The sequence below is a fragment of the Phyllostomus hastatus genome, unplaced genomic scaffold, assembly GCF_019186645.2.
Source record: "Phyllostomus hastatus isolate PE091 unplaced genomic scaffold, TTU_PhHast_1.1 phas_contig_348, whole genome shotgun sequence".
NCBI lineage: Eukaryota > Metazoa > Chordata > Mammalia > Chiroptera > Phyllostomidae > Phyllostomus > Phyllostomus hastatus.
Window position 1 is genome coordinate 8,927,016 of NW_025333860.1, and position 27,758 is coordinate 8,954,773.

At 40.6% G+C, this 27,758-nt stretch overlaps 1 protein-coding gene across 5 annotated transcripts in view; it reads left to right on the forward strand.

Annotated features, from left to right (window-relative positions):
- The window catches only part of AKAP6 (A-kinase anchoring protein 6), a 480,213-nt gene that overhangs the window by 193,835 nt on the left and 258,620 nt on the right, over nt 1-27,758 (forward strand). For all 5 annotated transcript variants that reach the window (XM_045841111.1, XM_045841112.1, XM_045841110.1 and 2 more), the window contains exon 4: nt 924-2,663. In XM_045841111.1, coding sequence (XP_045697067.1) covers nt 924-2,663 — 1,740 coding nt within the window. The remainder of the gene's footprint in view (nt 1-923; nt 2,664-27,758) is intronic.

Consider the following 27,758-nt stretch of genomic DNA (forward strand, 5'->3'; position numbering starts at 1 on the left):
ATCAAACATATACCAATGGGAGCGGGGATGGATAAGGAGGTGGGGACAGAAATGCATGAGAGTGATAAAGTTTTGATACTCAATTTCTCCCAGGAATTTGTGTGCTCACCTTCAGGAGGGTGGGGACAAACAGAAGCTACTCTTGGACTGTTTTTGTTATGTGTGCAAACTGAGTAGTTCACCTTCCTGTGATTTGTGAATATACAGGGTCTGGCACAAATAATGCCTCCTTTTTATTACAAAGTCTTTTAGTACAAAATCAAAGCATGTAATTCTGTAACAGCAATATCACACTCAAGCACATCATATGATATTTTAGGTGAAATGTTCAAATTAAAACTATAAATTATTATACCCATGTTGTTACCCTGCCAGCCACACTCAAGCAGACATTACTTCTGTCAGACCCTGTATATTTAACATGACAGACTTAGTACGACTAATTATTCCACTTTAAAAATATTTATTGAGCATCTACTATGAGTTAGCCACCGTGGTAAGTAATGTTGTGATAGCAATAAGCGAAAGAGACATTCATGGAGATTTAACTCTTACAATAATTTGTTCCCAGAAATGTTGTTACTCAAGGCATTATTTAAGGAATGTTTATTAAATGAATAATACACTACTTTATGATAGGACTTTAAGGCAAGAATGGATATTTTTGGCTTGATTGTGACCATTTCTATCGAGGCTCTATTCTCCAAATTAAAGAAAAATCTTTAAATATTTAAGAACAGGATATTATATCAATGAAAAGCAATATGATAATTGATAATATGCCATTCTATATGTCAAGCCAGAAGCAACTGAGACTGATGCACTTTTTACCTTATAGCGGCCTTTGCTGAGATTGCATTTGAACAGCAGGTGAGTGAAATTGATATTCCATTTACTGAAACCATCACCTTTGTCTGTTTCAGGGCCGGCTTGATTCTCTAACGGAAGTGGATGACTCAGGACAGCTAACTATCAAATGCTCTCAAAATTACTTGTCTCTGGATTGTGGTATTACGGCGTTTGAACTGTCTGACTATAGTCCCAGTGAGGATTTGCTCGGTGGCCTGGGTGACATGACCTCGAGCCAGGTCAAAACCAAACCCTTTGACTCTTGGAGCTACAGTGAGATGGAAAAGGAGTTCCCTGAGCTTATCCGAAGTGTCGGGTTACTTACTGTGGCTGCTGACCCTGTCCCTCCCCACCGCAGTGAAGTGTCCCTTTCAGCAGATGATGGAGGTGGATGTGAGGAAAACAATGCTTCCACAGTCGAGGAGAAACCAGGCTTAACGCAGGGGACGTCTTCTTCAGTGGAAGCTCTGACGAATACTGTCCAGCCCTCTTCTGAGACTGCCAAGCAAGAATCTAATCCCTCCTCCCAACCTGGAGCTAAGAACCAACAGCCTCCTCCTTGTGAAAATGCAACCCCCAAGCGATCCATCAGAGATTGCTTTAATTATAATGAGGACTCTCCCACACAGCCCACATTGCCAAAAAGAGGGCTCTTCCTTAAAGAGGAAAAATTTAAGCATAATCTGAAAGGCACTGATGGAAAGAAGCAGATGGTAGATCTCAAGCCTGAGATGAGCAGAAGCACCCCTTCTCTGGTGGATCCTCCTGACAGATCCAAGCTTTGCTTGGTGTTACAGTCTTCCTACCCCAGCAGCACCTCTGCCGCCAGCCAGTCCTATGAGTGTTTGCACAAGGTGGGGGATGGGTATCTTGAAAGCACAGTCAGAGGTCACATTAAAGAAATCTCCTCCAGCCTGGGAAGGCTTAACGATTGCCATAATGAGAAACCTCGACTTAAAAAGCCACATAAGACCCCAGAAGAGGTGCCTCCCGGCCAAACACCTAAAGGGGGAACGGGTTCAGGCAAGCAAGCAGAAAACACAAGGAGCTCCATGGTGCCGAATGGAATTCCTTCTGGTACTTCTAAGGCCATAGAGGGGCCAGAAACAGATTCTGCTTCCACATCCTCACTTGAGCCCTGTAATCAAAGGTGGAATACCAAATTACCAGTGCAGTCAGAAACATCCAGTTCACCACCTCTTACTGAAACCAGCAAATCCTCTGTTGGCTCAGACAATATTATATCTCCGGAGCCCCTTCTTTCAAAACACAAAAGCAAAAAATGTTACTCCTCCTCCCCAAGTCACATCATGAAGAATGGTCGGGTCGTGGAGGCCTGGTACGGCTCCGATGAGTACCTGGCTCTGCCCTCTCACCTTAAGCAGACAGAAGTATTAGCTCTGAAGTTGGAAAACTTAACGAAGCTTCTGCCTCAGAAACCCAGAGGAGAAACCATTCAGAATATTGATGACTGGGAACTGTCTGAGATGAATTCAGACTCTGAGATCTATCCAACGTACCATATCAAGAAGAAGCATACAAGGCTGGGCAGGGTGTCTCCAAGCTCATCCAGCGACATAGCCTCTTCCCTGGGGGAGAGCATTGAGTCTGGGCCCCTGAGTGACATTCTTTCTGACGAGGAGGTGGGTATGCCTCTCTCTGGTATGAAGAAATACGCTGATGAGAAGTCAGAGAGAGCTTCATCTTCTGAGAAAAATGAAAGCCATTCTGTCACAAAATCTGCTTTAATTCAGAAACTTATGCAAGATATTCAACACCAAGACAACTATGAAGCCATATGGGAAAAAATGGAGGTAGGCTGGTCTAATCAATCTGAATGATTTCTTATCTTACCTGGTTTTTGGAAGTAATGCTGGGAAAAGTTCAACTCCCTCCCACCCATTATAAAATGCGCTGCTGTTTTTGGTAAACATACTGATTCCCCACAGAAAGAAAAGAAGAAGGCACAAGGATCACTGCATTGTGACAAAGTGTAGGTATCATTAGGGACTGCCCTTGTCAATGCATTGGCTTGAGGTACCCCTTCCTGGTATAGAATTCTTTGTTGGCATTGCTCAGACCTAACATGGCTCCTAAGGAGTGGTGGACCCCCTTGGATGGAATGCAGAACAAAGTAGGACAGTAGCTGTGCACACACCAGTGTCTCAGGAACACGTGAATGGAATATTCCAGTTACCCTCAGTGCTTTTTAATTTGTTTGTTCTAACCACAGAATAGCTTCCATACCTCCAATGTTAACTTCCTGTAGAAATAAACCAGATGGTTCTAATTTTGAGGAAACTTTGTTTTTCTTCAGTCTTCCTCCTCTTTGAGGCCTCTGGTTAATAACCATGCTACCTATACTTTGTACCATCTATGAGCTCTGAGATGAGAGGTTGATATTTTGAGTAAATCAGTACTTTCAGAATGAATTATTAGATGTGGTGAAATCTTTGAGGAAAGATATCAAAATTCTCAGGGCTGAGCTTCGTAGTATGAGATATGATTTAAGACACCAGATAAAAGTATACAGTAGTTCCCTCTTATCCGTGGGGGATAGGTTCTGAGACCCCAGTGGATACATGAAACAGCAGATAGTACCAAACCCATATACTATATTCTTCCAGTACATATTGTACACACCTATGATAAAGTTTAACTTATAAGTTAGGCACAGTAAGATATTAATAATAATAACTAATAATAATGTCAAACAGTTATAACAGTATACAGTACTAAGACTTATGTGAACGTGGTCTCTCTCAGAATATCTTATTGTAACCACCAACTTTCAGTAAACGGCGTAGCGCCATTCATGTCAGGGAGTCCCTTGCTAATGTGTTGGGGTAGGCTCAATGCTTTCTGGTGCAACACTTTGCTGCCAGTTGGAACATGTTTTCTGTCATGACTTCCACCCACAGATTTCATGTTTTTTCCATCTTAACTAAATACTTATTATGTCCTGGAGCCATAACTTTTTCAGTTTGAGGTGTGACAACAAAAATAGCATAGATTTCTTTTTCTTCTTCACAATCTTATGGATAGAAGACTTGTTCATACTGTAGATTTTAGTAACACAGCATCTAATTTTTTCTTTTTTATTTATTAAGTAGAGAACTTTCATGTTTTCACCCAAAGAAAGAACTTTAGGGCTCTTCTTTGGCATATCTGAATTGCTAGCATTATTACTCTGTGCTTTGGGGCTGTTATTAAGAAAATAGGGGTGACTTGAACATGAACACTGTGATATCGTGACAGCCAGTTTGGTAACCCACGCAGCTGCTGAGTGACTAATGGGCGAGCAGCATATGATGGTGTGGATACGAGGGACAAAGGGGCGATTCACATCCCGGGCAGGAGTGAGGATGGAGTGAGATTTCAGCACACCACTCAGAAAACATGATTTAACTTATGAGTTGTTTATTTCTGGAATTTTCCATGTAATATTTTTGGACAATTATTGATGGTGGATAACTAAAACCATGGGAGTGAAATTGTGAATAAGGGAGGACTATTGTAGTACATGTGGTCAGAATAACTTATAAAACGAAAATGAAGTTACATAAAAAACGAGGGGAAGTTAATGGCAATATACAATAATAATAACATGTATTAATAATTGTTTTCACTAAGTATTTATTTGTCAAATCCTCACAACAACCCCAATATAAACACCATTTGTGGATGAGGAGACCAAGGCTGAGAGATCAGGCAGTCTGCTCGAGAATCCATGCTGGTAATTAAGTGCTCCCATGTCTTTGCATAAGGAAGTGAACGTTGTGTACCACACGTAAATACTGTAGTACTGTAGAGAAGAAATCATGGCGTTGGGGCCGGAAGTTCTTGTGAAGAAATGCTGAGTCTTCAGTGGGGGCTTTGAAGGATGTGCCAGAAGTTAGACAAAGAGAAGGAAGGTCAGCACCTCAGGTAGGAGGAGCATAAACTGTAACACAGAGGTAGGAACTGGGAATGAGCCTCATAATGGGGGTGCATAGAATGCTGTCCTGACCAGAAGGTCTGTGATCAGAAAGCCATGACAGTTTCCATACACTTAATAGGCCCAATTGCTGCAAGGCCCTGATGGCCAGACTGAATCAATTAGAATTTGTTCCCTGGGTGGGCATCCATGGCAACTTCTTGGAGAGGCACTGCTTGGATCTTTGTCAAGAACTTTATATGCTGTGTTCTACTTAAGTCCTGCATGGTCGGAATTTTTCCGATGAAGCTAAGGCAGAACATAGTTAGGAAATTTGCTGAAGGCCTCACAGCTAGTAAGTGCAGAGCCATGACTTGAACCCAGAGCCAGCATACTTGACACTGTGTAGGCCAGGGCCTCCAGGAGCCTTCCTGGTAGGCTTACTTGCCAATAACAGGAAAGATGGTCGAAGCAGCTGTGGTGGTGACCAGACCAGAGATGCTGGCCTGTGGCAGCCAATCTAAGGGACTGTTCACCATGTTGTGGGATGGGCAAGGGGCGAGGGCTGTTGAAAAAATGAACAGGTTCCAGAAAACTGGTTCTAGGCCTTGCTGGATCATTAAAACCTGGAGTGGCCCACAGCTAGTTATGCCTCATTCTGGGCCTCATTTCTTCTTTTGTAAATAGAGGTGTTTTAAGCAGATAATGGCCACAATACCAACCTTTAATGATAGCATCCTCTTATAATTCTACAAAGAGGAATCTAAATGTTCAGCCTGTGAGACTGGTATGTCTTTAGTAGAAGGAAACATTTAGAAAGCTGGCTTGAGGTGGAGGTAAGGCAGGTAATTTTTTAAAAAATATGCATTGATATTGAGTATATGATGAAACTTTGAAGAGGAAATGTTTTGTAAGAAGTTGGGAACAGTATCCTGAAGTTGGCCTCTAAGGTGAAGGTTAAAGAAGATTAAGGCCCTTTCTCAGCCTAACCTCCCCTCACTGCTTCAGGTGAGGACAGCTGCCCATCCCTAGATCAAGGACCTTGAACATCATACTCTAGCTTTGATCTCCTACATATAAGCCAGTCTACCTGAAAAATATAGCATAATAAGAGAGGGCATTACTTAACATCTTCCTTCTATCTAATAGGCACTTTAGCATCTAAATAGGCATCTAATAGGCACTTTACCTGTAGTTTTTTCTCATAGAATTCTCATGACAACCCAAGGTAGGCTTTATTATCATGTGTTGGCCACTTCTCATCCTCTCCAGTACTCTCACTGTGGTCCTGGCCACCAGCCATTGCCTCCTGCCTGGGCACTGATGTGGTCTCCTGACTGGTCTCTCTGCTTCCATCCTGCTCCCACTACAGTCTGTCCTCAACACAGCAGCCACAGTGATCCTTTTAAAGTGCAAATCAGATCACATCACCTTGCACTGGCTTCCGTCACCTTTGGAGGTCCTACGTGGACTGGCTCCCTGGTTTTCCCTCTGGCCTCATTTCCAGCCACTCTTCCCCTTACTCATGTCACTCCATTCCCCTGGCCTCTTTGGGGAAAGCTGAGCACGTCCCGGCCTTTAGGATCTTTGTCATCTTGCATGCCCACTTTACCATAGGTAGTCACTGTTGTTTTTTGTTGTGTTAAGAAGTTCTTTATACATATACAAACACATGCAAACATTTATTAAGCAATATTTTAAAATCTAGGAAATAAGTTGCAACCTATCCTTCTCTGCAAATAAAAGTGCCTGTTCACTCTGTGAGCTCTTCCCCAGTCTCTCAGTCGGGGTTGAGCACTTGCTCAGGTATGGCTGATTTCCCCAGAACCTCTGTGTGGAAAAAATAATCAAGCATCTCAGGTCTGAGTGCTCAGCTTCCATGGGAGCTTCTCAAGACTTCAAAATGAAAAGTGAAGAACTAAATCAAGCCATTGAACTAGATCCATTTGTTCTGATACATTCAAATAATATATAGAGCTACCATATGACCCAGAAATTCCCCTTCTGGGTATTTATTTAAAGAAACCCAAAACACTAATTTGGAAAGACATATGCACCCCTATGTTCATTGCAGCATTATTTACAACAGCCAAGATGTCCATTGATAGATGAATAGATAAAGATGATGTGGTACATATATATAATTGAATGACCCCTCAGCAGTAAAAAGAATGAAATCTTGCCATTTGCAACAACATGAATGGACATAGAGGGTATGATGCCAAGTGAAAAAAGTCAGATAGAGAAAAACAAACACCATGTGATTTCACTCATATGTGGAATATAAAGAACAAAATAAACAAACAAGCAAAATAGAAAACTCATGAGAACATTTTGATGGTTGCCTGATGCGAGAGGAGTTAGGGGATGGATGAAAAGGTGAAGGGATTAAGATGTACAAATTGCCAGTTATAGTAGCAGTCCTGGGGATGTGAAGTATAGTATAGGGAATGAGTTGATAATATTGTAATAACTATGTATGGTGTCAGATGGATGCTAGACTTATTGGAGTGATCACTTTGTAAGTTATATAAATGTCTAATCACTATTTTGTACACCTGAAACTAGTATAGTATGTCAACTGTGATTGAAAAATAAAAAAATATTATTAAAAAAATAGAAAAAGGAGGGAAAGACATATTTGGAACAGATGGAATCAAACGTAATGACAAAAATCAGCAGGATATCTGGATATGTGACATAAATAATGGGCTTGCAAACTATAGCTTATGGGCCAAATCTGGCCCAAATGCCTAATTTTTAAAATAATGTTTTATTGGAACACAGCTGTGCTCATTATCTGTAGCTGCTTCTGTGCGGCAATGACAGCTGAGTGGTTGTGACAGAGGCCAATGACTTACAAACCCAAAATATTTACTACCTGGTCCTTTACAGAAAGAAAAAAATTGCTGACCTTGCTCTAGAGTGAGGAGGGAGGAAAGGAAATACTTGCTGATCAGCATCTACTGTGTGCCAGGTTCTGAAGTAGGTCCTTTCACTTCATTTGTATGACAACCCTATGGAAAGGCCATTATTGGTCCTGTTTTACAGATGATGAATCTCAGGCTCCAGTGCTAATGACTTGCCCAAAGTCACTCTGCTGCTCTATGTGAGAGCTGGGATTCCACCTGGGATGTCAGACCTGACTTGGTTTTCTCCTAGAGATACAGTCAAATGCTAGGGGAATTAGACAATAATCCCGTATGTAGGTAAAATCTATTTAGAAAACCCGAAACCACTGCTGGCTTAGTAAGTGAGCAGTGCAACTTCTTCCTCAGGACCTGAATAGAAATGAACTGCCTGGTAAATAGCTGCTTGTCTGAGGTGGGGAATTATTGGTGCCAAGTTAAGAGCTATATGATTCCTAATGGGGACTTGCAGGATGCAGTACAGTGTGATGACACCTCAGTGAAGCTTTTCAAGAGATCTGTCCTTTGAGATACAGTGTGAGGTTCATGTGTCATATCACAGGCTTCCTGCTCACACTAAGCTCTGAAAACTCATTCTGCAAGACATGACTCCTTTCCGTTGGACTCACTGGTACCATGCTGATGGATGCATGACCTAGCTGATCCCCTTTTCCCGAGTAATATAAATCTCTTCAAATGCCAGATCACAGCATTTCAACCTGTAGTTCCATGACTCAGCTGTTGTTAGCATTTTATCTCAGAGACATCTGTAACCCGATTTTAAAAATTTCTTTGGAGCAAGCTGAGGATGTCCTTGCACATCAGTTATTTCAGATTCAGTGCAGCAAATTTTTAGCTAATTGCTAGTTCTTTGTAACTAGGCTATGTAAATGACATTCAAGTCTGAGGTGACAGCCCAAGCCAGCCACCACTGCTGCTGCCCAGAAGTACATCCACTGGGAAGTGGATGGTAATACAGGATAACACAAATGCAGAAGATGCATGGTCCTGGGATGATCTTGGCACTGATTTCTGTATTTCTTTTTCCAAGAGGTAAAATGGTCCAGATAGGACCCATCCTATCTTTTACCCTCATTTTGACCTTATGTTGACACATCAATATTACCACACTAACGGAAATCATTAAATATGTTGTCCTGAGTTCTCTTTTCCTTTTTTCCATTGTGGTAAAAAAAACAAAACAAAAAAACCCCAATAACGTGTAACGTAAAATTTGCCATTTTAACCATTTTTAAAGCATACAGTTTAGTAGTGTTAACTATATTCACATAATGTGAAACAGAGCTACAGAACTTTTTCGTCGTGCAGATCTGAAACTCTCTATCCGCTACACATCAATTGCCATTCTCCCTCTTCCCCAGCCCCTGGTAACCACTCTACTTTCTTTCTCATGAATTTGACTGCTTTAGATGCCTCTAATAAGTAGAATCACACAGTATTTGGCTTATTTCTCTTGGCGTAATGTCCTCAAGGTTTATCCACATTTTTGCATTTGACAAGATTTCCTTTTTCCTAAGGCTGAGCAATATTCCACTGCATTTGTATGCTGACTTCTGTTTATCCATGTATCTGAGGGTGATGACTTGGCTTGTTTTCCCTCTTGGCTATTGTAAAAACTGCCACTATGAACATGGATGTGCAACTATCTCTTCAAGATCCTGTTTTCCATTCTTTTGGGTATTTACTCAGGAATTGGATTGCTGGATCATATGGTAATTTTATTTTTAATTGTTTGAGGACTCTCCATACTGTTTTCCATAGTAGTGCTTCCATTTTCAATGGATACAACAAGAGTGTACAAGAGTTCGAATTTCTCCACATCCTTACTAATATTTGCTATTTTCTGTTGTATGTGTGTTTTTTTAAATAGTAGCCATCATAATGGGTGATATCTCATTATGGTTTTGATTTGCATTGCATTGGTAATTAGTGATTAGTGGTGTTGAGCATTTTTTCATATGCTTATTAGCCATTGTGTATCATCTTTGGAGAAATATCTATTCAAGTCCTTCACCCATTTTAAAATGGGGTCATTTGAGTATTTGTTGTTGAGTTGAAGGAGTTCTTCATATATTCTGTAGATTAACCTGTTGTTACATATATGTTTGGCAAATATTTTCTCCCATCCTACAGGTTACCTTGTCACTTTGTTTATTGGTCCCTTTAAAAATTTTTTTGAATTAATTTATTTTTTAGAGGGGGGGAAGGGAGGGAGAAAGAGTGGGAGAGAAACATCAATGTGCAGTTGCCTCTCATGTGCCCCTGACTGGGGACCAGTCCCGTAACCCAGGCATGTGCCCTGACTGGGAATCGCGCCAGTGACTATTTGGTTCACAGGCCAGCACTCATTCCACTGAGACACACCAGCCAGGGCCATTGAGTCCTTTGATGAACAAATTTTTAAGTATGATCTAGTGCCATTTGTCTGTTTTTGCCTTTGTTGCCCATGCTTTTGGTGTTATCCCAAAAAAAAAATCATTACATGTCCCATGTCATGAAGCTTTTGCTCTGCATTCTATGAGTTTTGTAGTTTAAGATCTTAGGTTTAGGTTTTTTAATTCTCTTTTATTTTATCTCAGTGTGAATACCTCTTATATTTTAAAGATCTCACTCGAGACTTTCCTGTGGGATAGGATACAGCTTCAAGGTTAGAGTTAAGTTATCTTCTGGAACTTGTGTCTTAAAAAAAAGCAAACAAAAAACCACTTGGTTATTCTTTACCTGATTTGTGATTTGACTAAGTTCCATTGAAACACAACTGTATCTTTCTCTTTTTTGTATATTTTATTTATTTTTATTATATTTTATTGATTATGCTATTACAGTTGTTCTGATTTTTCCCTCTTTGCCCCCTCCACCCAGCAACCCCCATGCCCTCAGGCAATCCCCCCACCCTTGTTTATGTCCATGGGTCATGTGTGTAAGTTCTTCGGCTACCCCATTTCTTATGCTGTACTTTATATCTCCATGGCTATTCTGTAACTACTTATTTGTCCTTTTTAATCCCCTTACCTCTCATCTATTCTCCCATGCCTCACTCTCATCTCTTTATCTTTAACCTTTGGTAGTTTTACTATGATGTGTCTTGGAGTGGGCCTCTTTGCACCCATCTTGTTTAGGACTCTCTGAGCTTCCTCAACTTTCATGTCTCTTTCCTTCACCAAATTAGGAAAGTTTTCTTTTATTATTTTTTAAAATAGATTTCCAATTTCTTGCTCTTTGTCTTCTCCTTCTGGCAACCCTATGAATTGAGTGTTGTAATGCTTACAGTTGTCCCATAGGCTGCTTACACTATCCTTGTTTTTCTGGATTCTCTTTTCTTCTTCTTGTTCTGATTGGTTGTTTTTTGCTTCCTTGTGTTCCAAATCATTGACTTGATTTTCAGCTTCATCTGCTCTGCTTTTGTTTCCCTATGAATTCCTTTTTATTTCAGTTAGTGTATACTTTGTTTCTGACTAGATCTTTTTATGCTATTAAGGTCCTTACTAAGTTCCTTGAGCATCCTTATAACTAGTATTTTGAACTCTGCATCTGATAGATTGCTTATCTCCATTTTGCTTAGCTCTTTATCTGGAGTTTTGATCTGTTCTTTCCTTTGGGCTATGTTTCTTTGTCACCTCATTTTGTGTTTGTTTCTATGTATTAGGTAGAGCTGCTTTGACTTCATGTCCTGGTACTGTGGCCTAATGTAGTAGGTGTCCTGTAGGGTCTAGTGGCACAACCTCCCCTATCAACCAAACTGGGTACTCAAGATGCACCTAGGACACCTACTACATTTATGTTGGCTGAGTACATCTTCCTCTTATAGTTGAGGCTTGGTTGCTGTTGGCAGATCAATGGGAGGGATTTACTCAGGCCAGTTAGCTGCAAGGATTGGCCTTGACCACTGACCACCAATCTCCACCCTCTATACCGCATCAGCTGTGCAGGAGCTGGGTGGTGGTGCTCTGACATGGTCTATAGCTGTTCACTGGGTGTGTAGGCTTTGGGGTTTCCTGGGCAGTGCAGGCAATATCAGTCCCCACCTATGTTCTGCTTGGGGCCACCCTGCCTGAGTTATAAAGCAATCTGAGGAGGTTGTTACTTGTGCTGGGCTTGGAGATTCCCAAGCAAAGCCAAACTATGAATCTAGGCTGCTAGTTCCAGGCCTGGGCCTCACTGAGGTCAGCTTCTGCTTGTTTGAGAGGATTTAGGACACTGTGGAGTCTGAGCCAAGACCATTCATATGGAAAAGCAGCTTGGGTGGGCCATAAGTTGGGTGGGGCAGAGTCTCTTGGGATCCCCAAGGTAAGCCAAACAGTGTTAGCCAGGTTGGTGGGATTGTAGATATGGCACCAGTCTGTCAGCTCTGTGGGGGAAGGACCCAGAAAAAGGACAATCGCCTTGATGCCGACACCTCAGCCTTCTCCTGCACATCACTGGTGCCCCTCAAGCCGCCTTTCCAATGCCAAAGCCCAGAGGAGTGAGTCTGAGTAGGTGAGTCCATGTGTGGGTTCTTTAAGAGGAACTGCTTGGGGCTTCAGCAGATTCTTCCACTGATTCAATCCCTGCTGGCTTTTGCAGGCGTAAGTTGTGGGGACTTATCTTTCTAGCACTGGGGTCCTGGTATGTGTCTGGGACTCCTTGCTACCAATATATCCCTCCTGAATTTTTATCCACCACATGTGGATATGAGACCAGTCCATTTTGTGTCTTTGTCCCTCCTACCAGTTTGGATGGATGTGGTTTCTTTAATTCTGTAGTTGTCAGACTTCTATTAAACTCCATTTCTGCAGGTTCTGAGTGATGGTTGTTCTCTATCTTAGCTGTAATTTTGTTGTGGTTGTACAAAGAGGCAAGCCATGTCTGCCTACACCATGGTCTTGACAGGAAGTCCTGTATCTTTCTTTATTCACCCCCCAAAAACTTATATCAAAGTCTGCTATTAATTTCGTTCTCGCCTGCCTTTGATATTTCTTTTATATCAACCATGTGCCAGTGTTCTGAGTGTTGGTGGAGAGGTAGTCTGCTCCTTGGTGATGATAATGATCTGTTAAGAGGATCCTATCAGGTAGGAAGCATTTTGAGATGACTAGATTCCACTGTTCTCAGTGGCATTTTATTTTGCATGTGTCTTTTCTCTTTTTTTACATTTTTCTCTCATTGCTTTTTCTTTACTTTTCATATGGACTATATAGATTTCACTCTATTTTCTTTTTAAAATTTCCTCCCCCAAGAGTATCTTCCACTTTATTCTTCTAACATTGTCCTAGAGAGTCTCAGATTCCAAATATGAGAGCACTATGGGTCGGTTCTCCATCACCATTCAAGCTTGAACCATTGATTTTTTTTTTTTGCATTTCTTAGTCTTAGAAATATGTATTCAGAGAGTTTGGGAATTGTTTAGATGCAAGAATAAAGAAAACTAGAATTTAGTATACATATATAGGAAAAAACAGATTCTTAAAGAATTGGGCAGGCTTAACTTTGTAATTAAAAATAGAAGATTTAGAGCCCTAAATGATCACACATTGGACATGAGTTGGTAGTTCAGATGAACAAGAGGTATAATAACCAAATGCCGTGGGAACTCCCAATACTCTACATCACAGGTGGCAAACACAAGGCCTGTGGGTCGAATCCGGTCCTCCACCTTGTTTTATCCGGCCCGGCACCTTGTTTCTACCCAGCAGCAGTGCTGAGCTCCTTGCCCCTAGTTAAGGAGTAGTTACATGTATACAGTCCTAAAATTACCTTCAGCCCGTGGAAGGCAACTGAAAGGCTGATGTGGCCCCTGATGAAAATGACTTTGACACACCTGCTCTATACTGTGCACAATCTAGAACTTAAGAGATCTATGAAACATAATTCTAGCTTCTGTGCTTACTAAGCACCAATATTTGATAAGCACCAAGCAGAAAGTCATACAACTTCGTTTTATGTGACATCTCCCATTTTTAAAATGGGAGAACAGAGGAAGCCAGATAGTAACAAAAGTAGCCAGACCAAGCACCACAGAAGGGGGACTATTTGAACTGGGCCTTTAGGGAGAATTTAGATAGCCGAGATGAGGAGGTAGAATGTTAGTGACAGAAGCTTTGACATAAGCCAAGTTTGAGGGCAAGAATATTCAAGGTATGTTTGAAAAACAGTAAAGAGAGGTGCTGGGTACTTTGTAGTATAGGCTAAATCTCTATAAACAAAGAAATCTCAAAATGCAATAAGACAGACTTTTTCTCTCACATAGCAAAAAGTAAGCAGACAGCCCAGGGAAGACAGAGGCCATTTAGGGATCCAGGTACCTTCTCCCTGTTGCTCTTATATTACTATGGCTCTGCATCTTTGTTCCAGCTCACCAAAAGAGAGAAGGGGAGCACACCCAGTTTTCTCCTTAAAGATGTGACTTGGAAGTTGCCCATATCACCTCTGTTCTTATCCCACCAGCCCAGATTATCATATGACATCACTTAATTGTAAAGGAGTTTGGGAAATGAGCCTCTAGGCTCTGAACACTGGGGAGGGAGATGTCCCTTAAACCAGCTGCTAGTGAGAATGGGAATTTGTTGAAGGGAAGGGGGAATATAAAGTTAGAAAGAAACAGTTGGGCCAAAATATGATGGACTTGAATTGCTAGTGTTTGCATAGCACAGACACAAAATAAATACCTGTGTAGCAAATGCATGAACAAATGAGTAAGTGAATGGAATGTTATTATTTGGTTTGAACTTTATCCCGTAGGCTAGGGGTTACAAACTAAAATGACTCGGAGAGGGTCAGACAGGTAATATAATGAGTCACACAGCCAAGTGTGAGTGGGGAGTGATATCATTGGCACTAGTGGGGAGTGAGTGCCCTGTGTAAAGGGAGGCTGCTAGCCCTGGTCCGGTGGCTGTCAGTTGGTTGGAGCATTATCTCATAAACCAAAGGGTTGCAGGTTCAATCCTCAGGTCAGGGCACATACCGAGGTTGTTGGTTCAATCCCCTGGCAGGGCAGGTATGGGAGGCAACCAGTGGATGTTTCTCACATTGATGTTTCTTTCAAATCCACAAAACATATCCTTGGGTGAGGATTTAAAAGTTAAAATATGTAAAGGACAGCTACTGTTCAGCTCCTGGTGACTGTTGCATGGAATGTGGGTCCTGTGTGGCAAGATCTTGCAATTTAAAGAAAAAGAAGTGGGAAAGCTTCGTTTTATGTGACATCTCCCATTTTTAAAATGTTTGGTCTGAATAATTTTAAAACAGGCCAAATAAAACACACTTATAAGGTAGATTCGGCCTTCAAGTCACTAAGTTGCAATCTTTGTGAACATGAGGAACTACTTAAAATTTTGGCCCAGACAGGAGTTGCTAGTTTAAAGAAGGTTAATCTGTAATGGTCTGCTGGATACTCTTCTAGCTTAGTGGTTTTGATTGTAGCTGCATATTATAATCACTGGGGAGCTTTGAAAAAAAATCCCAACCTCAGGCTCCACCCCAGACCCATGAAGTCAGACTCTGGAGCTGTGGGTATTTCACAAAGCTTGCCAAGCAGTTCTGATGTGCTGTCAAGGCCGAGAGCTAATACTCTAAGGCTGAATTTGAAGGATAGTGCAGTAGCCTGCATGTTCCAAACTGTGGTTTTGGAAGCTGACCAAGGAAGGAGGAAAGAGACAAAGGTGGAAGACATTGAAAAGGACAAATCAATAAAAATTTGTGACTTTTTTAAAATCAAAGAGTGGAAGAAAAGGTTCAAAAGAGTTGAGATTTCTCACTGAGATTTGGGGGAAGGGAGATGTAAGGAATTTAATATATCCATGTATGTAATATACATGGATATATATTTAATATATCCATGTATGTAATATATGTCCCAGGGACATGAAATTAAGATACACAGTAGATGAATGGGAGAAAAGCAAATGTTATCTTACATGCAAATGATGTAGCCAAATCCAAATTGAGAATTCTAAATTCCCATGACATTAAAAAAAATAAGCCTACATAATTCTTTTAAAGGATAATCTTTTGTGTAAATTTTATTTGTTGCAAGTCAGGGAAAATCTACAAATTAATATTGCTAATAGATTTGTTGAGACAGTATGATAAGGTCATTGCTCAAGGTTGAGGGAGAAGAACCATAGGAATTCAGAGCAAATTCCTTCCTGGTTAACACACCAGGGATGTCTTTCTGGTCAGTGTGGTTTCCGCAGAGCCTTTGTGGGGTCTCGAGGCTTTATCAGTGATGGCTTACCACCACCTTGAGGCTGTATGCAGTCACTGCAGCTAGTTTCCAGTATCTGAAATGCCGGGTGGGCCAAAAAGTCTGTTACGTTTTTTTCTGGTAAAATAAAAGACACCTTTTTCATTTTCACCAATAACTTTATTGATTTAGATATTTTGAATATGTTGGCTACTTCCCGCTATTGGCTTCTCATGGGTAGAGGCCAGGGGTGCTGCTAAACATCTTCCAATGCATAAGACAGCCCACAGCAAAGAATTATTTGGCCAAAACGTCAATGGTACCAAGAAACTTTACAAGACACTTTTGACACATCCTATCAGTCACAGCACCTTTTCCATACAGTACACAAGTCTTTTTTAGCATTTCAGCTGCATTTTTACCTTTCTTGAAAAAATAAAACATAATATACAGAAAATGTTGCATATGCTTCTTGCTACCTCAATATTAAAATGGCTGCACAAAAATTCACCAATTTTGATAAGTGTTTAAAAAATGCACGCTGATATGACAGCTGTCACAATACAATCTACCAAAATTGTTCTGAATGAAGTTAAAGACGACTAAGCACTACTGGAGCCATTGTGAAGGAAAAATGTAATGTACTTTTTGGCCAGCCCAATATATAGGGAAGGTGCAGTTTTTTGTATGAAGTTTTAAACATTGAGATGAGAATAATGGTTACTTTCTTGGTATGGAAAGGCTATATGATTAAGTAATATTTTGTTGTTTCAAGATGACAGTGCCTAACTGCATTTGACAGCAAGTATTTTTATAGTGAAAATCAGGAGGAGTGAACCCAGTGCTGTAGTTCCGCATTCAACTAAAATAATTATTAGGACATTAGTGAATTCTTATTTATACTTGTCTAAAGTAATTACTGTGCATTAGTGGTAGGATATTTTGGAACGATGGCAATCAAGAAAACAAAACCAAACCTTAACATTTATTGCCCACTCATAACCTGTTATGCGAAATGCTGGGAAGTGTATTCACTTAACATATTATCACATTTAATTCTCAAGAAAAATAATCCTCTTTGATGCAGACACTCCTATTGTAACCCCAGTTTACCGCTGAGGAGGAAGGCACACAGGGAAGTTAGTAATCACTCGAGAACACAGGACACGAAGACGGGAGCTCTGGGCCCAGTTCACAACCCCTCATTTTCTAGTCATGAAAACTTGAATCAGTCACTAAAAGGTTAGTGTTTAAGTCTCCCAGTCTTTAAATGGAACATTAATCATGTTTGTCATGCTGATGCACAGATTATTGTAGGAAATTACAAAGAACAAAGGCTTGTTGTAAACTCCAAAGACTACATAAGTCATAGTCTTTTTGACTTTCTTTGAATCCAGGGTATTAGCACTGATAGTAGAAAGAGCTAGCATAAGAAACTTTAGTCTGCCTCTAAGTAGCATTGTGATCTTGGTAACTTAACTTCCTAAGCCTCAGTTGTTAGAAATAAATAATAAACTGAATGGGATGACCTCTAAAATACTCCTCAGTTCTGAAATTTTAGGAGAGATTGACTATGAGGCATATCTAAAAGAGGAGACATTTTTCTATAAAATATCCACTAGAATATATCCCTTCAAAGTGATTGGCTTTCTGTTCTGTGGAATTCTGGGTGAATTCCTCTTAGAAGATCCTAATGGTGAGTGAGCGTGAGGCTGTGACATTAATGAGCCTGGAGATATGAAACTATTCATGCTGCCTTCCCAGCACCGTCATGTGAGAAGAACCAGACATCCTAGAGGAATTCCTGGCCTGGCTCAAGTTTGTAAGATGCCAAAAGACCAGGGATAATGGTAACAGCAAACACATGAATAACCAAGTAAGAATTACTGGCATATGTAGATTAGCCTGAATTCATAGCAAATAAGGTCAGCTAAAGGAAGCAGATCAGAAACCTTCATGCTGGCAGCTTTGCCGTTGTCGTGTCTTAAAAATACCTGTTGGCATTCCTGTTTGTGCTCTGTTCAGGCAATAGAGGGGAAATCATTCCACAAGCATGGGTTCTGTGTCAGGGTCACTCGTGACGTTGGACGATGTCGGAGGTGGTGGATTGCACCATGTAAAGATCAGTGGCCAGGAGCTTGCATGGTGAGGAAGTAACTTTACCCAGGAAAGGTGCTGCCTGCCACTGAGGGCCAGGTTTTCTATTTTTCAGATGATGAGGCCCCATGCCTTACTTTTTAGGAGGCCAATGGCTCCAACATTTGCTTTACTTATTTATCAAGGAATAAAGGAAGTTGTTATTTTCTTTTCATTGCTTTTAAGATAATGAAACTAGAAAGCTGTCACTTATAGGTAGTGCTCTGATATTTCTGGATTTGTCTGTAGACTATTCAGCTCTACTCAAGTGAGAAAGGTGAGTGTGTAGAGAGAAGAGGAGAGAGAGAAAGAAGGGGAGAGAGTGAGAGCGAGAGAGGGAGGTACATGTGACAATTGGCAACCTAATACTCTTGCTTTTTCTTCCTCCCTGAGCCCATTACCTTATAAAAATAAGGCTAATAAGTTGAGTTAATAAAAATATTTTGTTTTCTTTGTTTTTTTGTAACATAGAAAAGACTATTGGTACTCTTCCAAAATAAAATTTCATTAAAGGCTTTTTCCTGACCTTGTCCCCACTGCACTGTGGTTTTATGTTGTTTGATGCATGCCACTGTGTTTAGGAGACCACAGCTGACCCTTGAACATACAGGTTTGAACTGCACAGGTGCACTCATTTGCACATTTTTTTTTCTATAGACATACAGTTGGCCTTCTGTATCTACAGACTCAACAAACTGTGGATTGAAAACAGTATTTTTGATCTGTGGTTGGGAATCTGTGGATGCAGAGGGATGACTTAAGTTTTAAGTGGATTTTTGATTGTGTGGAGGTCAGCACCCCTAACCCTCATGTTGTTCAAGGGTCAGCTGTATTGACCAGAGTCTCCTTAATGGGATATAGAGCCCATGAAAAATCATATTGTGTCCATTTGTCTCTTTAGATACACTTTTATGTGAGGGAAACAAGACTGGAAAGAATTCCAAGACTAGCCTTGTTCAAGGTACCAAAATTTCAAACATTCAGAAAAGCAGTAGATGGAACTCTATGGCAAAGGAAAAGGTGCATTTGGTAGGAAGAGATTTTTGGAGATGTTAACAGGTGCAGGGCTTTCATGGAGATGGATGGCGGTGGAGCATGCAGGCCAAGAAGGCAGGCTCTCCGGCCGTGTTGCCAAAGCCCTAGTGCCCCCGTTACCACTTACGGTCTTTGTTACCCTGAACAAGTGACTTGACCTCTTTGTGCCCCAGTTTTCTCCCCTGTAGAACAGGATTGAAAGTGCACCTTCCATTTAGAGGTGTTGTGGTGAGTAAATGTGTTAATATATGTAAAGGGCTGAGAGTATTATCTGGCATGTAGTAAGCATTTATCAGATGTTAGCTCCTGTGGTTGTTATTGTTGGCATTATTACCAGTATGGGAGCAGAAGGGTTGGGCCAGGCCGCTCCTTCTGTACGGTACAGATGCCTTTGGGAATTCAATGCCACCACCCTGTTTTCTCCTCCCACCTTCAGCCACATGGTTGTTGTGAAGCTTCAGCCTCCTTCATGTCTCATGATAGTTGAGATAGCCTCTCCCCTGTCCTGGGGCCGGTGATGGTCACCCTACATTCCTGCACCCCTCTCCTCTGTGAGACTCTGGGTCTCCTGCCTTGACAGATGATTCTCATGCTGTATTAGAGATAATTCTTCTTTAATTGGCCCAATAATTTTAGTTAATGCACATCTCTGACAGCTTAGGAAGTTTATGTAAGGGAATTTATGCTATAAATGTCTGTTCAAACAAACACAGGCAACCTTCTAATTTATAATATTGTCACACAACAACCTTATAAATAATATGCACTTATTTACTTATAATTTTCATTTACATACATTATCTTTATAATTATGTGCTTATAAATAATAATCCCATAGCTCTCTTTAGCCAAAGGGAAGGTCATTACAATATATTCTGGGAAGTAAAGAGAAGGGCCTCCAATAGGTTTAGAAATGTCCCTCAAATCACTGACCCCTGAAGACGGGAAAATTTAAAAGGTGGGTTGGAAAGTCAGCAATAGGTTGTGATGATTTGTTTGGAGAGGAGCACATAGCTAAAAGAATGCCAGTCTTTTCACTATTTTTTAAAACATAATTTAAAAAATAATAATAATGTGTGATATTAAGATTTAATAGAGTATTATTCTTATATATAAATAAATTAACAAATAAAAGGAATCTTAAGAGTAAAAGCTTGAGAACTAATGATCTATATCATCACACACCATACTTCGATGATTATCATTGTGTTCTGAAGTCTATAAGAAAACAACTTAAGTCATTTATTTATGTGTGAGCTCCAGGCCTTAACACAATGTCTGATACGTAGCAAGCTCTCAATACATAATTATGAATAAAAGCCGAATACACATGTGTGCATGTGTACGCATGCATGGAGTTCAAGCAAAAAGGCAATTTAGTCTTTACTTCAGCTAGCCTAATGCTACTCAATCTAGGTAGTTTATACAATTAGCTAAACCAATAGCACTCTTAAGTTTTATATCACTCTTAAAAACTCTAATTCTTTTTTTGAATTCTAGAAATTTTGCCAAGAGGATGTCCCAGAATACTTTCAAGTGAACAATTAGAACTCTACTTGAGGACAAAAACCTGAGATCTTTTGGCTGGGCTTCCTATTGGTTTTATGTTATCTGCGAAGCACTTAATCTTTCCCAGACTCAGTTTCCTCGTCTGTAAAATGGGAGGCACTGAACTAGGTGGTATCTAAGGGCCTTTTGAAGACTGGGCCTGTGCGTTTAACGTGCATGGGAACTCTTCTTTTCTCTTTTGCAAGCAGGTGCATTTTGGTAGTACTATTTCCTGTCTTCTTGGCCCTAATGATAGTGCAGCCACTGAGCTGTTGCCCTTTACTGCCTCATGGCCCTGAAGTTCTCTGGTAGAAAGTTGGCTATTTCAGTGCTCATTCAGCATGATAAACTCTCCTCATGGAATTCCATTTTTTTTTCTAAAAAGATTAACTTTGTTATTACTAAAGAACTATATGTTTCCTAGAGAAAAGTTAGAATCTTTAGGTAAACAGCTCAACAATCATAGGTAATCTTTTGAACAACCTTAGCATTCTACAAAGAATCCCATCTAACCATGTGCATTTTTGTTTCAGATATTTGATTTACAAGGAGGTCTTACTTAACAGGGAAGTATTTAGAGCTAAGCACAGGAATATGACATTTTCAGCTCCACACTTCAGTGTTGAAGAGTCGGTATTATGGACATGTTGGGAAATGGTGTTTATTAAAAGTGATTGCTATTCACAACCAGGTTGGGGGAAACTTTGCACCATAGAAAAAGAGAGAAGGAACAGGAAGGGAGAGAGAAGAGAAGAGGAAGGGAGGGGAGCAAAAAAAAGGAGAGAGGAATGGAAAACAAGAGCAGGGAGAGGCTAGGAGAAGAGGAAAAAGGCAAAATAACAGTAATCAAGAAGGGGAGAAGAAAGGAGGACTGAAAAGAGAACACAGCCCTAGCTGGTGTGGCTCAGTGGACTGAGTGCTGGCCTGAGAACCAAAGGGTCACAGGTTCGAACTCCAGTCAGGGCACATGCCTGGGTTGCCAAGCATGTGGGGGGGGGGGGGATGCGTGAGAGGCAACCACACATTACACATTGATTTTTCTCATCCTTTCTTTCTCCTTCCCTTCCCTTCTCTCCAAAGATAAATAAATAAAATCTTCAAAAAAAAAAAAGACTGTAGGACCTTCAAAAAAGAGAGAGAGAACACAGAGTGTAGGGAGAATTATCTAAAACAGGTGTCTGTGATGGGGATGGTTGAAGCTGGGCAGCAAAGCGTGAGCAACAGTGGATGTTACTAGCCTTTGTTTTTCTCTCTGCAGCCCTCTTGGGAGTAAGCCTGGTTAGAAAGGCAGTATTGTATAGTAGTTCAGAGCTTGGACTCTGAAACAAAATCACTTGATATCTATTTAATGGCTTTATGACCTTGAATGAATTACACAACCCCTCTCTGCTTCAGCCTCTTTATCTATGCAATAGGGAAATTAGTGCAGATTAAATGATTACTTAAGTTATTAGAAAAATAACTAGTAGATAGGTAGTCAGTACCCAAATATTGTTATTTATAATACTGGTATGAAAAATCTATAGTTAAGGCATTAAACTATCATAATCCTAAATTCTAAGGTGTGAGCAACTCAGATTCTTGTTTGGGATTTAGAGGCAGATAAAGATGATCTCACTGAAATTTTAATTTGCAACTCTTTGATGATTAGTGATGTTGAGCATTTTTTCATATGTCTGTCGACCATCTGTGTGTCCTCCTTAGAGAAGTGTCTATTCCAGTCCTTTGCCCATTTTTTAATTGGGTTGTTTGTCTTCGTGGTGTTGAGTTGTATCAATTCTTTATACATTTTGGAGATTAACCCTTATCAGATATATCATTGGCAAATATGTTCTCCCATTCAGTGGGTTCCCTTTTCATTTCGTTGATTGTTTCCTGTGCTGTGAAAATGCTTTTTAGTTTGATGTAGTCCTGTTTGTTTGCTTAACACATAGACGCACATGACAGTGTAGTGATAGGCAGAGGGAGATCGGGATGGGGTAGGTGGAGATGCACAAAGGGGTAGGGAATGGACAGAAGGAGGCTTTGCTTAGAGGGATGGGTGCACACATGCAGTGTGTAGATGTTCTTTTATTGAGTTACATGCTTGAAACCTGTATGGCTTTGCAAACCAAAGTTGTCCTAATAATTAAATTTAAAAAAATAATAAAAGATGATCTGCTCTGCTCCTCCAGTGCTTCTGGAGGACAAGGGTGCTTGAGTCAAGTCAGCTAGAGTAAGTGAGTAAAGCTTCAGGGCAGTCAGACTCCCCAGCAGGAGCCCCAGCTTCACTCCGGAGAGCTGTATTGAGCTCGCCTGTGCTTCCCTGTCTCCTCTAAAAAATGGAGAGTCTCGGGCTCTCAGAGCATAGGCTTGTCATAGGGATTAAATAACTTCCTGGCACATAGTGCTTGATTAATATTAACCTACTGTTATTTCCAATTCATTTAATCACTTCTATTTTTAATAGACTTTGGTGATATGCATTTCAGTTGTGCTTTGCCCTTAAAATTGTTGATCATTTCCTTTTAAAAACCAACAGGGAGCAGCTGAACTCAGAGGCTGTCGGTCTGAGGAGGAAGCCCTTTCTCATTATGAAAGCCAGGGGTCGTTATGGGTTCTTTTTTTCTCAGTTGAAACCGCTCTCAATAGCATTTGAAGGACTTGGGGATTCAGCTCAATTTATCTATTCTACATGATGCTGAATTCTGGATAGAACTTCCCACCTGGTCAGTTTTAGATAATACCTTTCTATGTCCCCTTTGCTTTCCCTTTCCAACTGACAGCCTTATAACTTTATTTTAGGATAATTTTATCAGGAATGTTTTTATATTTTAAAGATATCCTATTTAACCTTTGGAAAGAAGCTAAATATTTCATAAAACATTTCAGTATTTGAGTTTTCTTATGGAATCAGAGCTAAAACTGCATTAAACCATTTCATTTTCTCTTTAATCTTTCTTTTAAAAGCCACACACCATATCCTTCCTTCTGTCAATTCCTTGTATGGTTTTGGATTTTGTAGGCAGAAATGTGGGTGAATGTGTGAGGTGGTGGAGTCCAAAGCACCACTTTTTGTCTTGAGCATCTGGGGCTTAAGTGCATTAAGTACATAGACGTGTGGTCGGGAACGGCTGACTGCATTTGGGTGCTATTATGCAAAAATCTAAGTGAGTCATTTTGTGTAGGAACTCTGTGCATAAAAATTCATAAAAAATGGGAGATTAAATACATATATATTGGTATATATATTATACATATACATGTATATTAATAGATATAAAATCTCAGTGCATAATTTTGCTTCTAAACTGAGTTCTAGTTCTACCAGCTAAGCCTAAATAAAGCTTCCCTGTGGGTAGGGTAGGACTGTGATTACTCATTGGTAGCCATTGCTAATGCAATGACTGGGTTCAAAGCATGTGTACCATTTTGAAAAGTTAGGCCTGATTATTCTTAAACTTGTGGCGGTGAATAGAGAAATGTGATGCCCTTCAGACCTACCAATGGAATAAGGAGGCAGGGAAATCGTTGCTAACTTGCAGATCCAGCTGCTGTCCCCTCCATGTTGCCTCCCTCCTCCGAATGCCCGGAGCAATTGGTGCCACCTGTGTGTGTAGACTTTTCTCATCCATCTCCCCTGAGGTGCCTAGCACAGCGCCATATGTGTGGTGAATAATCAATATTATTTATTTATTTAATTGAATTTATTAGGATGACATTCGTTCATAAAATTATATAGGTTTCAAGTGCACAATTCTATAACACATCATCTGTGTATTGAATTGTGTGTTTGCCACTCCATCATCTCCTTCCATCACCATTTATCCCCCCTTTACCCTCTTCTACCTCCCCCACTCCACTTTCCCTTTGGTAATCACCACACTGTTGTCTGTGTCTATGAGTTCATTTGTATATTTTTTCTTACTCCCTTCACTTGTTTTACCCAGCCCCCTAGTCCCCCTCCCCTCGACAGCTGTCAGTCTGTTCTCTGTCTATGAGTCTTTTTATTTTATTTGTTAGTTTACTATGTTTATTAGATTCCACATATAAGTAAAATCATATGGCATTTGTCTTTCTCTGACTGGCTTATTTCACTTAGTATAATACTGTCCAGGTCCATTCATGTTGTTGCAAAGGGTAAAATTTCCCTCTTTTTTGTGGCCAAGTAGTATTCCATTGTATAAATGTACCACAGCTTAAATGAATGAAATAAAAGATCAATTTGGAACTTGTTGATTAGGAATGGCTTTTAAAAATCATTTATCAAGCCCTAGTTTTACACTAGGCTTTAAAATACATTTTCTCTTGAAATTTTCATGTAAACTCAAGATGAATATTGCTGTCCCTCCCTTATAGGTGGAGTATCTGAGATTCAGAGGCATTAAATAACTCATTTAGTTTCCACTGTTAGTAAGAGGTAGATGTGCCTGGAATCAAATTCAGTTTTGTCTGGTTGTAGCAACTGTTCGCTTAACATTTTTCACACTGGTTCACAATGAGTGCTGTTTTTTTTAATATATTTTATTGATTATGCTATTACAGTTGTCCCATTTCCCCCCTTCACTCCCCTCCACCCTGTATACCCTCTCCCACCCATATCCCCCCCTTTAGTCATGTCCACGTGTCATACTTATAAATTCTTTAGCTTCTACATTTCCCATACTATTCTTACCCTTCCCCTGTCTATTTTCTACCTATCATCTATGCTACTTATTCTCTGTACTTTTCCCCCCTCTCTCCTCCTCCCACTCCCCTGTTGCTAACCCTCCATGTGTTCTCCATTTCTGTGGTTCTGTTCCCATTCTAGTTGTTTACTTAGTTTCTTTTGGTTTTGTTTTAGGTATGGTTGTTAATCATTGTGAGTTTGCTGTCCTTTTACTATACATGTTTTTTCTTTATCTTCTTTTCTTAGATAAGCCCCTTTAGCATTTCATAAAATAAGGGCTTGGTGATGATGAACTCCTTTAACTTGACCTTATCTGAAAAGCACTTTGTCTGCCCTTCCATTCTAAATGAGAGCTTTGCTGGATAGAGCAATCTGGGATGTAGGTCCTTGCCTTTCATGACGTGGAATATTTCTTTCCAGCCCCTTCTTGCCTGCAAGGTCTCTTTTGAGAAATCAGCTGATAGTCTGATGGGAACTCCTTTGTAGGTAATTGTTCCCTTATCTCTTGCTGCTTCTAGGGTCTCTCCTTCATTTTTACCTTGGCTAATGTAATTATGACGTGCCTTGGTGTATTTCTTCTTGGTCCCAACTTCTTTGGGGCTCTCTGAGTTTCCTGGACTTCCTGGAAGTCTATTTCCTTTGCCAGAATGGGGAAGTTCTCCTTTATTATTTGTTCAACTGTGTGTTCAATCTGTTGCTTTTCCTCTTCCCCTTCTGGTACCCCTATAATTCGGATGTTGGAACATTTAAAAATGTCCTGGAGGTTCCTACGCTTCTCCTCATTTTTTTGAATTCTTATTTCTTCATTCTTTCCTGTTTGGTTGTTTTTTTCTTCCTTCTTGTCCACTCTATTGTTTTGAGTCCCAGTTTCCTTCCCATCACTATTGGTTCTCCGTGAATCTTCCTTCCTCTTCATCCCTTTTATGGTAACCTGCATTTTTTCATGTAATTTGTGCCCAAAATCAACCAATCCTGTGAGCTTCCTGATCACCAGTGTTTTGAACTGTGCATCTGATAGATTGGCTATCTCTTGGTCGCTCAAAAGAATGAACCCTGGGGCATTGATCTGTTTTTCTGTTTGAGACATGTCTCTCTCTCTCTCTTTTTTTTTTTTTTTTTTTTTGGTCTGGTCACTCCTGTTATGGTAAGGGGCGGAGCCTTAGGTGTTCACTGGGGCTGGGCACCCCAGTCGCTAGATTGTGACGTTGTATGTGGGGGTGGGGTCAGGAGGGAACAGTGGCGGTAGCTCCATTCTCCTGGGACCACAGTCCCTTCCCTGGGGTCCTGGGCTGTGTGCTCTGTCTGGGTCCACAATCGCCACCTCACTGGGTCTGCCAGCTGCCGCTCTCGTACTCAGGGTCCACCTGCTGTGATCCTGCGTGCCCTGGATGCCTTACGTGCCCACTGCTCTCTGCTCTCCGTGCTGAGACCCGTGCTGCAACCTGTACCCGGTTGCTTGTCTCCACCCCTCCTACCGGTCTGGATGAATGGGTCTACTTCAACTTCTTGGCTGTCCGACTTCCATTCAGATAAATTCTCTATCAGTTCTGGGTGTTATTCTGCCTCTAAATTGTTGTTGTTCTAATCTTGGTTGTGCATGGAGGTACGGTGCATCCACCTATGCCTCCATCTTGCTGGAAGTCTGTTTTTTTAAAATATAGCCTCTCCTGTTCTTCACAATTTTTTCTCATTTAGAGGTTTTTTAACTTCTAATTTCTGCCAGGGACTTGAACAAATTATTAAATCAACAGGCCTTTCCTGATTTCATGTGGTGCCAAGTGAGGCTCCCCAGATGCAGGCACTGAATCCAGCACCTTCTGGTTCTGCAGCACTGGGTAGGTTTCTTCACCTCCTCGGGCCTCAGTCTTACAAACCTGTGACATGGGGGTGATGGTAGTGCCCACCTCACAGCGTCTTTATGAGATCCTGGGGCCAAACGGCCTGTTGTGTGTACCAGTGCTGTGTGAAGATTTCTATTGTTTCAGCTAGAATTGTTCAGAAGAGATAATTCACAGAGTCCTTTAATCTTGGGATACTAAGAAAGGAGTAAATACTTTTTAATGTTTAAAAGATTCAACAGCAGAGGCTCACCATTTTTTTCATAAATATTGTAAAAATAGCTCCTTTTTTTGGTGTTCTTGCCTGAACACAGCCCACTTGATCTAGACGAGGTCAGACATCATCGCTCTGTCCACTGAGAAGTATGAATCCTTTTGGTGGTGAACACACACACGTTCACACACACACATTCACACACACACATTCACACACACATCCAGACAGCAAGCACCAGCAGGAAATGAGCAGTTCAGGTCACTGGCTGGGCTACCTCCTGAGAGCCTAGCACCATCTCTGTGACTGAACTGAGTCAAACGCATCTGTAATTGAGACACGGGTAGAACAGGCTCATTCAAGCATGCACCTGGTTTAAATTTTGAGTTTAAATTTTCTGTGAATTAGAAATAAACTTCACAGTGATTTTGCTTGCTAAAAAGAAGTTGCTCTTCTCTTACCCTTACCTTAAGTAAATTTATG